Consider the following 13,140-nt stretch of genomic DNA (forward strand, 5'->3'; position numbering starts at 1 on the left):
GCTCTCTCCAGAGTTGATGGTTGTCCGGTCCACCGTCTCCTCGCCACCCCTACGCTAGGGAGTTTTAAGATAAACCTTAAGAAATGATTTATAGGCAAAATGCTTTAAAACTGCACAGGCTTAAAGAAAGTATACTTGTTTTCAATGAACATTACATGGTAATCTATTTGATTCATTTTACGGTTTCCTCCCTACTGATGAGATGTATTTGAGATGTATTTTGTTTTCATGTTATAATCTTGTGTATATTTTGTTTTCATGTAATTTCATGAGGACCACAATGGAAATACATATTCTTTCTTTTTTTGTGTCATCTTATATGATTTTAATGGCATTGTACTATATCCACATGTGTGGTTGTATTGTGTTTCAAAATTGTCCCCAAAAAATCCTGGTTGTTGTGCCTCCTCTTGGGTCACCATGGGCCTTGCGCCATCACAACCCCTGGTCCTCCTCACAGTAAGACAACGCCTCCCCGTGACGCTCTCCTTCTTGAGCTCCTTCACTCCTCTCCTCCCTTTGAACCAATTTAAAAAAAAAATGTATTTCACCTTTATTTAACCAGGTAGGCAAGTTGAGAACAAGTTCTCATTTAAAATTGTGAGCTGGCCAAGATAAAGCAAAGCCGTTCGACACATACAACAACACAGAGTTACACATGGAGTAAAACAAACATACAGTCAATAAAACAGTAGAAAAATAAGTCTATATACAATGTGAGCAAATGAGGTAAGATAAGGGTGGTAAAGGCAAAAAAGGCCATGGTGGCGAAGTAAATACAATATAGCAAGTAAAACACTGGAATGGTAGATTTGTAGTGGAAGAAAGTAGAAATAGAAATAATGGGGTGCAAAGGAGCAAAATAAATAAATACAATAGGGGAAGAGGTAGTTGTTTGGGCTAAATTATGGATGGGCTATGTGCAGGTGCAGTGATCTGTGAGCTGCTCTGACAGCTGGTGCTTAAAGCTAGTGAGGGAGATAAGTGTTTCCAGTTTCAGAGATTTTTGTAGTTCGTTCTAGTCATTGGCAGCAGAGAACTGGAAGGAGAGATGGCCAAAGGAGGAATTAGTTGAACCTGAAGGGGTAATATCTCCCTCCACATTGCCTCCGTCCCCCTCTCATGTCACCCCTTCTTATTCACAGCCACTCTGACTAGGTTGCCGTGAGAGCCGATGTCCTCCTTCCCAGACACAGTTCTGCCTCTAACACATCCGAGGGTTCTCTTATTTCCTTCCCCTGAGTACATGGGGAGAGGCACTCCTCCAGAGGTGGGAAGTGCTTTGGGCCCTTTCTCTGCTTCACTGCCTCTCCCTTTGACTGGCTCGCCTCTGTGCCAGCTGCCTACTTCTCCATGGCAGTGCCAGACTGGAGGGTGTGTGGGAAGGGGCACTGTTGCCGGTGAGTGTGGACCAATAGGACGTAGTGATGCAGAGATTCTCTTGATGTCAGCAAGGCAGCCATGTCCCCTTTCATACTTCCTAGTGGACCATTCAAACAACAGGCTTACACATACAGTACATATTCACATGAATGAAACTGTAAACTGTATGTTATGGGGGAAATCTCTTTACCTGAGCATTTGGCAAACACTTTAGAAAAATAGCTGAAGAGAAGAGAGGGGGAAGAAATTTAGCAAAAATTAATAACAGCCAACATAACATTACTCCAATGTTATTGTTGTGTAATAAAGATGAGCCATAAATATTGTGTGCCATTTGTTACCAGTGCCACCATCAGTCTGGTCTGAGGTCTGGCCTGAGGTCTTACCTCAGCAGTAGGTAGTGGACGAGCTCAGAGTGCAAAGAGAAGCCCAGGTTCTTCAGCTGACCCTAGGTCTGCAGGCATGACCCTAGATGCACTCAAGACTTTCTCCGCCGCGCGTCTATCTCCATGTGCCACTGTCATCCGACGGCTTTTGGAGTAGATGCCGACGCCATGGTCAGAGGGTCACTATTCTGGTCCACCAGCCCTGGCATGAACAACAGGAAAGAGGCCAATGATACAAGATATCTCAATGTTAACTTTACACTGGCCACTATAGTTATTGTAATACCATATAATTTATTTGTGTCAAAATATGACAGTTTAAATGATTTCCCCCATCCTTTGACACCTACATTTACATTTTTACATTTTTCTCATTTAGCAGTTGTTGTTATCCAGTGTGACTTACAGTTAGTGCATTCATCTTAAGATAGCTAGGTAGGACAACCACATATTATCACAGGCATAGTGAGTACACTTTTAATCAATAAAGTAGTCATCTGCAAAGTCAGAGCTATTAAGCAAAATTACAGAAGATCCCAAGACACAACACAGCAGAGCTGTGAACTGAAATGTCTGATGACTACATATGCAAATCATTTTATAACATTTTTGACATGCGTTTTTCTGGATTTCTTTGTTGTTATTCTGTCTCTCACTGTTCAAATAAACCTACTATTAAAATTATAGACTGATCATTTCTTTGTAAGTGGGCAAACATTCAAAATCAGCAGGGGATCAAATACTTTTTTCCCCCACTGTAGGTGCTTTTTGGCAAACTCCAAGCGGGCTGTCATGTGCCTTTTACTGAGAAGTGGCTTCCGTCTGGCTACTTTACCATAAAGGCCTAATTGGGGGAGTGCTGCAGAGATGGTTGTCCTTCTGGAAGGTTCTCCCATCTCCACAGAGGAACTCTGGAGCTCTGTCAGAGTGACCATCTGTTTCTTGATCACCTCCCTGACCAAGGCCCTTCTCCCCGAATTGCTCAATTTTTCCAGGCGGCCAGCACTAGGAAGAGTCCTGGTTGTTCCAAACTTCTTCCATTTAAGAATGATAGAGGCCACTGTGTTCTTTGGGACCTTCAATGCTGCAGAAATGTTTTGGTACCCTTCCCCAAATCTGTGCCTCAACACAATCCTGTCTCGAACCTCTACGGACAATTCCTTTGACCTCATGGCTTGGTTTTTGCTCTAACATGCACTGCCAATTTTGGGACCTTGTATAGATAGGTGTGTGCCTTTCCAAATCATATCCAACCAATTGAATTGACCACAGATGGACTTCAATCCAGTTGTAGAAACAGCTCAAGGATGATCAATGGGAAAAGGATGCACCTGAGCTCAATTTCGAGTCTCATAGCAAAGGGTCTGAATACTTACGTAAATAAGGTATTTCTGTTTTTTATTTTTAATACATTTGCAAGAATTTTGAAAAACCTGTTTTCGCTTTCTCATTATGGGGTATTGTGTGTAGGTTGAAAAATTTGAATTTAATCAATTTTAGAATAAGACAGCTACGTAAAAAAATGTGGAAAAAGTCAACGGGTCTGAATACTTTTGAGTGCCCTGTACATGGCTCTGGTCTTTCCTATTTGAAAAAAAGTCAAATAAACTTTTTAATCTACCCCTAGCCCATTTTTTTTGGAGGCGAGTATGCCCTCTAATCTTTCAGATTTATAGTTGACCCGTTAACCCATATACTATCAGCGTTTAGGAGATAGCTATTGATAAAACATTTGTGTACATACAACATGTGCTTTGCTGTCACATCCTGACCAGTTAAGGGTTATTTGTTGTTGGAGTTTGGTCAGGATGTGGCAGAGGGTATTTGTTTTATATGGTTTGGGGTGGTGGTGTAGGTAGTAGGTTGTTTTATTTATGTATTCCTGGGGGTTTGGGCACTGCTCTGTGTTTATGTATTTCTAGGTTTAGTTAGTTAGTTGTGGGTATAGGTTCTAGGTTGGTTTTCTATGTAGAGTTAATTGGGATTGGACTCCCAATTGAAGGCAGGTGTGTTGAGTTGCCTTTGATTGGGAGTCCTATATTAGTAGGGTGTGTTTGTCTGTGTGTTTGTGGGTAATTGTTTGTGAGCACTGCGTTTATTGAGCCTGCTACACTGTCTAGTCGTGAGTACTGTTTATTGTTCTGTTTTTCCTGTGGATGCTTTTCTTTTTTGCCATTAAAGAATGAGTATCCACATACCCGCTGCAGTTTGGTCAATTCAACACGGCACCTTTTGTGACATTTGTATTCACTTGTGAGGTTGTATTATGTTTTTAACTCATCAAATAAACCAAATGAAATGTGTTAAACTATTCACCAGATCATATGTTTCAAGAATATGAGTAGAAAATGTCTTAGAATGTAGTCTGTGTCATCAGGAAGGTAGCAGTGCACCAAGAGAAATTCAAGTTTGCAAAAAAAACTGACAAAAGGAAATGACAGTTTTGACCTGATTAAAGTGGGCTGGTTACCACAGTAACTGCCAGTAACCCAACACACACACACACACACACACGTACAACCGAACATGTAGGCTCATACACATTGATAAGTACATTGAGCAAGCATGGATGAGCTGGGTGAGTATACTTTTTTCCTCTGCTGCTGTTGTGTTATAAAACAAAAAACAATAGATCAAACTATAAAGGAAATACACACATCAATAGATTTGAGCACGAATAAAATATAAAAATGATATACTCATGAAAATGTACATGTTTTGTTGTGTGTGGTGAATGAAGCGTGTATTACATTGGGCATGCTAATCGATATTATAGTGTATATCATATCTGTATAAAATGTATTGTTGTAGACATGACTGTTGATGTAAATTCACGGGGAATCGCAAAGAAAGTTCTCTGTTGATAGACAGATGGATTGTTGAGGTTGTTGACTGAAGTCACCTAGTACCAACCACATTCAATTAGTGAGAAATCCAGTGGATAGGGATATACAGTGGCTTCACAAAGTATTCACAACGCTTTACTTTTTCCACATGTTGTTTTACAGCTTGAATTAAAAATTGATTCAATTGAGATTTTGAAATTAATAAAAAATGTAAACCTGAATTGTCTTGAGTCAATAAATATTCAACCCCTTTGTTATGGCGAGCCTAAATTAGTTCAGGAGTAAAAATGTGCTTAACAAATCGCATAATAAGTTGCATAGACTCATTCTGTGTACAATAATAGTGGTTAACCCTAAGGTTAATGTCTGCGCTTCCGGGTAAATCTAATTAGCACAATACAAAACTCCCCATGTAAATCGATCAGTTTAAACAAAACATATTTGTTTTTGCAGAGGATGTGTCTCAATCCACCGCCTATGTCGCACTTCTGCATCTGTGGTGAAAAGTGACAGAGCTAGAGCGTTGTTTGTCAAATCATGAGACACCCTGAAAATCGGTCTTCTCACATAATTGTCTGTAGCGTCCAAACGGTTTGGCTTGCAAACTATGATCCCTCTATGGAACGATGAGACTGAAAAACACGATGGTGTTCTCCGATTTGCTCTACGACCCCCCACAAGCGTCTTGGAACTTGTCTGAAGTCAGTACAGATGATCTGCCAACTTCTGTCTGTAGCGTCCGAACAGTTTGGGCTACACACTAATATGACCCCTCTGTGGAAAGGTCAGGCTCTCACGAACACGTACAGTTGAAGTCAGAAGATTACATACACTTAGGTTGGAGTCATTAAAACTTGTTTTTCAACCACTCCACAAATTTCTTGTTAACAAACTATTGTTTTGGCAAGTCGGTTAGGACATCTACTTTGTGCATGACACAAGTAATTTTTCCAACAATTGTTTACAGACAGATTATTTCACTTATAATTCATAAGTTCACATACACTCGGTTGACTGTGCCATTAAACAGGTTGGAAAATTCCAGAAAAGGATGTCATGGATTTAGAAGCTTCTGATAGGCTAATTGACATCATTTGAGTCAATTGGAAGTGTACCTGTGGATGTAGTTCAAGGCCAACCTTCAAACTCAGTGCCTCTTTGCTTGACATCATGGGAAAATCAAAAGAAATCAGCCAAGACCTCAGAAACAAAATTGTAGCCCTCCACAAGTCTGGTTCATCCTTGGGAGCAATTTCCAAAATGCCTGAAGGTACCACGTTCGTCTGTACAAACAATAGTATAAACACCATGGGACCACGCAGTCGTCATACTGCTCCGGAAGGAGACGCATTCTGTCTCCTAGAGATGAACGTACTTCGGTGCGAAAAGTGCAAATCAATCCCAGAACAACAGCAAAGGACCTTGTGAAGATGCAGGAGTAAACAGGTACAAATGTATCTATATCCAGAGTAAAACATGGCCTTCCCTGTGGCTCAGTTGGTAGAGCATGGTGTGTGCAACGCCAGGGTTGTGGGTTCGATTCCCACGGGGGGCCAGTACAAAAAAAATACAAATAATAAAAAATGCATGAAATGTATCAAATGTATGCATTCACTACTGTAACTCGCTCTGGATAAGAGCGTCTGCTAAATGACTAAAATGCAAATGTAAAACAAGTCCTATATTGACATAACCTGAAAGGCCGCTCAGCAAGGAAGAAGCCACTGCTCCAAAACTACCATAAAAGAGCCAGACTATGGTTTGCAATTGCACATGGGGACAAAGATTGTACTTTTTGGTGAAATGTCCTCTGGTTTGATGAAACAAAAATAGAACTATTTGGCCATAATGACCATCGTTATATTTGGAGGAAAAAAGGGGAATCTTGCAAGCCGAAGAACACCATCCCAACCGTGAAGCACGGGGGTGGCAGCATCATGTTGTGGGGGTGCTTTGCTGCAGGAGGGACTGGTGCACTTCACAAAATAGATGGCATCATAAGGTGAGAAAATTATGTGGGTATATTGAAGCAACATCTCAAGACATCAGTCAGGAAGTTAAAGCTTGGTCGCAAACGGGTTTTCCAAATGGACAATGACCCCAAGCATACTTCCAAAGTTGTGGCAAATGGCTTAATGACAACAAGTCAAGGTATTGGAGTGGCCATCACAAAGCCCTGACCTCAATCCTATAGAAAATTTGTGGGCAGAACTAAAAAAGCGTGTGCGAGCAAGGAGGCCTACAAACCTGACTCAGATACACCAGCTCTGTCAGGAGGAATGGGCCAAAATTCACCCAACTTATTGTGTGAAGCTTGTGGAAGTCTACCCGAAACGTTTGACCCAAATTAAACAATTTAAAGGCAATGCTACCAAATACTAATTGAGTGTATGTAAACTTCTGACCCACTGGGAATGTGATGAAAGAAATAAAAGCTGAAATAAATCATTCTCTCTACTATTACTCTGACATTTCACATTCTTAAAATAAAGTGGTGATCCTAACTGACCTAAAACAGGGAATTTTTACTGGGATTAAATGTCAGGAATTGTGGAAAATGTATTTGGCTAAGGTGTATGTAAACTTCCGACTTCAACTGCACATGTCACGTCCTGACCATAGAAAGCTGTTATTGTCTATGGTAGAGTAGGTCAGGGCGTGACAGTTTTTTTTCTAGTTTAGATTTTCTACGTTGTTATGTTCTAGTTTTTGTATTTCTATGTTGGGATTTTTTGGGATGATCTCCAATTAGAGGCAGCTGGTCATCGTTGTCTCTAATTGGAGATCATACTTAAGTAGTTGTTTTTCCCACCTGGGTTTGTGGGAGATTGTTTTTGAATTAGTGTATGTTTCACCCCTTCGTCAAGGTTTGTTGTTTTTGTTCTGTAGTTTATTTTGTATGTATTGCATAGTTTCACAGTTTAATAAAGAAAATGTGGAACGATACACACGCTGCGCTTTGGTCCGCTTCTTCATCATACGACAACCGTGACAGTACATGTGTTCACAAGACTCGTCTAAAGGTCCCCCAGTACCAGTTGAAAAAATGAATGGAAGTATACGTGGAGACTGTTTAGTGCCAAAAATAAGGGGTTAAATACATGTTAAAAAAAATAAAAAATGTTTCCCAATTGCTCAGATATAGGGCACTTCAGAACAAACTTAGTTTAGATTTTTTGGGGGTGACTATATGTTATTCCATGCAGTGAATATGTTGTTCAATGCGTTTGTATGGGCTAATTGCAGTAAGGCCCCCCAAAAAAAATTTGCCCCCAAAACTTTTTTTCATATTGCAATGTGTCTTAAAATTCAAAACCAAATAGCAAAATGATCCTTGGTATGACCTTCTTAAAACAATTCCATATAACTTAGTAGAACCCCCCGGCTTTGACAGGGCCTAGACTTTTGAATGACTACCCCATCTCTGTACCACACACATACAATTATCTGTAAGGTCCCTCAATTGAGTAGTGAATTTCAAGCACAGATTCAACCACAAAGACCAGGGAGGTTTTTCAATGCCTAGCAACGAAGGACACCGTTTGGTAGATGTGTAAAAATAAAAAAAGCAGACACTGAATATCCGTTTGAGCATGGTGAAGTTATTAATTAGGCTTTGGATGGTGTATCGAAACGCAAGGCCAAATCTACACTGGAATTGCTTAACAAGACGACATAGAATGTTCCTGAGTGACCCAGTTACAGTTTTTAATTAAATCGGCTTGAAAATCTAAGGCAAGACTTGAAAATGGCTGTCTAGCAATGATCAACAATCAACTTAAAAAACAATAATGGGCAAATATTGTACAATCCAGGTGTGCAATGCTCTTGAATACTTATTTATATAGGTATTCACACTCCTGAGTCAATACTTTGTAGAAACACCTTTGGCGGCGATTCCATACATGAATACTTTCTGAAGGTACTTAATATACGTTTTATTTTTACTTTGAAAAAAGAAACAAATCATGGATTTGTGCTAAATCTCCACCAGTGTATTTCTGACTTATGTTAAACTTCCTCTTAAAATGAGCACAATACAATAGTTATATAAAATGTTCCCTTTCATAGGCTACCGTCAGCATGTGAGTTAAAAGTCAGAATAAGACTGTTTGTTAGTCATAGACTGCATCAGTTTCAAAAGTTTCACTTCTGCTTTGAGGATCTTGTCTGTAACGTCTCTTATATCATATCCTCAGGAAGCAGCACTGTATGAAACAATCAGTGGTGGTAAAAGTCCCCAATTGTCATACTTGAGTAAAAGTAAAGATACCTTAGAATAGAAAATAACTCAAGGAAAAGTGACCCAGTAAAATACTACTTGAGTAAAAGTCTATTTGGTTAAGCAAATCAGACGGCACATTTTTCATGTTCTTTTAATTTACAGATAGCCACTCAAACACTCAGACATAATTTACAAGCGAAGTCTTTGTGTTTAGTGACTCCGCCAGATCAGAGGCAGTAGAGATGACCAGGGATGTTCTCTTGATAAGTGTGTGAATTGGTGTTACGTTCGTTGATTGAAGGATTGGACCAAGGTGCAGCGTGGTAGGCGTACATTTTAAATGTATTAAATGAACACCGAAACAAAACAAAACAAATACAAACGAAAACGTAACGTTCAGTAGGGCATACAGCCCAGTACCAAAAACAAGATCCCACAAACTAAGGTGGGAAAAAAGGATGCCTAAGTATGATCCAAAATCAGAGACAACGATAGACAGCTGCCTCTGATTGGGAACCATACCCGGCCAACAAAGAAATAGAAATAGAAAAACTAGAATGCCCACCCAAATCACACCCTGACCTAACCAAATAGAGAAATGAAAAGGCTCTCTAAGGTCAGGGTGTGACAATTGGAGCATTTTCCTTTCCTGCTAAGCATTCAAAATGTAACTAGTACTTTTAGGTGTCAGGGAAAATGTATGGAGTAAAAAGTACATTATTTTCTTTAGCAATGTTGTGGTGTAAAAGTAAAAGTAATCAAAAATAGTAACGTAAAGTACAGATACCCCCAAAAATACTTGAGGTACAGTAAAGTATTTTTAATTAAGTACTTTACACCACTGGAAACAACCACATCAGGTCAATGGGTGCACCTCGCAATAGGCAAACGGAGAACAAAGTGAGGCATTGTAACTCATCTCAGAGGAAGTCTGTTAGAAGTGCTTATTCTGGTTGATACTGTAGTACCATACCATACCACAGCATATATGTGTTTTATAGATCTTATCCTAGAAGAGCTATCTTTCAACTTAGCTGGTCCAGAGTCAGCTCCTCAGGAGAAAGAAAGTGATACAGCCAACACATATGGACAGGTAATGACAAAATCACCTCTAGCAGTTGTTGTTTAGTCTTTTGTCCGACTATTACAACTGGATATGTCTTTTAGCTCTATGCTTTATGTGGAATTTCCCACAGGTCTCAAAGGTTTGTCCTGTTGGTCTCCCTCCAAAGAAAGATGAGACAGATAGCACCAATGTATACAGGTGAGCCACTGGTAGGTCTGCTCACAGATAGCCATACATTATGACCCTGGGTCAGACCATACAGATAGTACTGAGACTGAGATGTATCATTGTCCATTGCATAGCAGTGCTCATCTGTGGTTTTCTCTGTGTGTTTGTCAGTGAGTTACCAGCTCCAGTGGATGCCGGTCTGCTGAGTCCTTGCTCTGCTACCAGAGAGCTGGACTCCATAATGGAGGATTTGCTGTTTGGCCTGGAGATGGGGGTGAGGAAGCATCTATCATGTCGGTCAGAGCATGAGCAGAGGATGACTGTAGGAGAATCTCAAATGCATTTCCTTGATTCCTTGTGTCCTCTCTCCTCGCCCCCTCAAAACCCATTGTATGAGAAGGTCAGAGGGGAGGGACCTCTGAGCTTCCCATCCAACGGCTTCTCATCCAATGGGTTTTGAGAAGGAGGCAAGGAGAGAGGATGGGTAGAATCAAGCAAATACAATTCCCTGTCTTTCAATGAAGTTGACTTGATCTGACAGCAGAGGGCAGTATTAGCAAACTAAATAAATATTGGAAGCTTTAGTACTACTAGTGCCTCCAAAATGAATAGAATTTTGAGATATACCACTGTTAAAAACATGTTTTAGATTCTGTCTTGAGGACACACAGTTTTTTCTCATCTTTAGCTCCCAGACCCTCCTCCTCCCTCAACCCCACCACCACTTGTCCAGAAGTCAGTCAAAAAGAACCAGGTTGGAGAAAAGAAAGAAAAGGAGGACACACAAGCGAAACAGGAGAGCACCGACAGCCCTAAGACTTCTGATCTGGAGCGCAAGGCATCAACGCAGAAAAAAACGGACGCGATAGATGACCTTCTGGGAGGCCTGAGCTCTGATATGGAGAAGATGGGTGTACGAACGGTGGCGAAGGGCCACTGTGCTTCCTGTGCCAAGGTCATTGTGGGAAAGGTAAACAGCTTGAGCTGTCAAAAACCAGACAAAAGCTTGATTTCAAAATAACAGTATAGGCGAAGATGATCAGTCAAAAGTACCATGGCCAGTACATGAAACAAAGTATATTTTTCTTCTTACCACTTTATTTTATTCGGCAGATGATCAAAGCCCTGGGCCAGGTGTGGCACCCAGAACACTTTGTATGTGTGGAGTGTCAGGCTGAGCTGGGGACTAGTGGCTTCTTTGAGAGGGAGGGGAAGGCCTACTGTGAGAAAGACTACCAGCATCTCTTCTCACCTCGCTGTGGTTACTGCAAGGGCCCCATTCTGCAGGTACACTCCTTCTCTTTGGATTGGACTGTATTATCACCATTATTTAACACTGCACAAAACCAACTCATCACCTCTATAGATCTGTTGTCGTTGGGTTTACCTCACTGCATGCTGGGCTCTTTGTCCTCTCTCTCAGAACATCCTGACAGCGATGGACCGCACCTGGCACCCTGAGCACTTCTTCTGTTCCCATTGTGGGGAGCTCTTTGGGGTTGAAGGTGAAGGAGCACACATCTATCTGCCTGACAGATGGCACCACAACTACTACTGTTCCCTATAGGGTAACCTATGATCTAGACCACAGTGTGACTGAGAACACTCCTCTCTTTGCGTGTGTGTCCTTTGATGTGCCATAGGTTTTCTGGAGAATGACGGGAAGCCATACTGCCACAGAGACTTTTACCATCTCTTTGCTCCAAAGTGCACTGGTTGTGGAGACCCTGTGAGAGAGAACTACCTGACTGCAGCCAACGGCACCTGGCATCCCAACTGCTTCGTCTGCTCAGTGAGTCGCTCACCACAGATCACACACATGGCTTAGAAAATTCTACCATTTCTCAGACAATAAACTTTGAACAGCCAACAGCCACAATACATTGTGCTGATATTATCAGAATCCTACTCAACCTCCAATAAAGAGTAAGCCTACTATATCAAGTAGATAGAATAAGTGCTCTCTTTCTCCTTCTCTCCATCCCTCCAGGACTGTCTGAAGCCCTTCAACGATGGTTGTTTCCTGGAGCTGGATGGTCGTCCCCTGTGCTCTCTGCACTTCCACTCCCGACAGGGTACACTGTGTGGGGGCTGTGGAGAGCCCATCTCTGGCCGCTGCATCTCTGCTTTGGAGCGCAAGTTCCACCCTGAGCACTTTGTGTGTGCCTTCTGTCTGCGTAAACTCAGCCAGGGGGTGTTCAAGGAGCAGGAAGGGAAACCCTACTGCTCAGCCTGCCACACCAAACTGTTTGTGTGAGACTTATTCAAGTGATAATGTCCGAGATGCCAGTGTTTGGAGGATATATTGGCACTGGTTCGAGTGCGGGCAAACCATGCTTCGAGGGCATTGTCACTTTTATACAATGGGTTACCAACATAATCAAATAATGATTGACATATTTTAATAAAAAAATGTATATTGATAAATTTATTCATACTATTTCATCTAGATATAGTCCCGACACAAAGCTGATTCATGATTTCGACTGGCTGAGAAACGCTGCCTGCCTGTCTGTCTCCAGACACGTTCATAGGACAGCTGGAGATTGAATTTGAATATTGAAACAGTTTATACAAATTATACAAATCTCCTAATTGTACCCAGTTCATATATAAGGTAATCAATTAACCTGAAAAAAGTCATACTTACAAAGTATGTGGAAAATCCCACACAGATCATGAAGGCAATATCCGCATAAGAATTGAAAAATATTTTTGTGTCCTGTGTTGCATGTGGACATACACTGAGTGTACAAAACATTAAGAACTTCTGCTCTTTCCATGACATAGACTGACCAGGTGAATTCAGGTAAAAGCTATGATCCCTTATTGAAGTCACCTGTTAAATCCAATTCAATCAGTGTAGATGAAGGGGAGGATATGGGTTAAAGAAGGATTTTTAAGCCTTGAGACAATTGAGACATGTATTGTGTATGTGTGCTATTCAGAGGGTGAATGGGCAAGAAACAATATTTAGGTGCCTTTTGAACAGGGTCTGGTAGAAGGTGCCAGGTGCACTGGTTTGTGTCAATAACATCAATGCTGCTGGGTTTTTCACGCTCAACA

At 41.1% G+C, this 13,140-nt stretch overlaps 1 protein-coding gene across 1 annotated transcript; it reads left to right on the forward strand.

The window, feature by feature from the left end:
* The first annotated feature begins 4,255 nt into the window (after positions 1-4,255).
* On the forward strand, positions 4,256-12,501 carry LOC115192558 (leupaxin). The gene is made up of 9 exons (XM_029751202.1): positions 4,256-4,347; positions 9,842-9,933; positions 10,037-10,104; positions 10,246-10,348; positions 10,763-11,044; positions 11,188-11,361; positions 11,498-11,579; positions 11,718-11,866; positions 12,065-12,501. The coding sequence occupies exons 1-9, from the start codon at positions 4,335-4,337 to the stop codon at positions 12,329-12,331; spliced, it is 1,230 nt and encodes a 409-aa protein (XP_029607062.1). The 5' UTR covers positions 4,256-4,334; the 3' UTR covers positions 12,332-12,501.
* The last annotated feature ends 639 nt before the right edge of the window (positions 12,502-13,140 follow it).

Source organism: Salmo trutta, chromosome 4 (genome assembly GCF_901001165.1).
Source record: "Salmo trutta chromosome 4, fSalTru1.1, whole genome shotgun sequence".
Lineage (NCBI taxonomy): Eukaryota > Metazoa > Chordata > Actinopteri > Salmoniformes > Salmonidae > Salmo > Salmo trutta.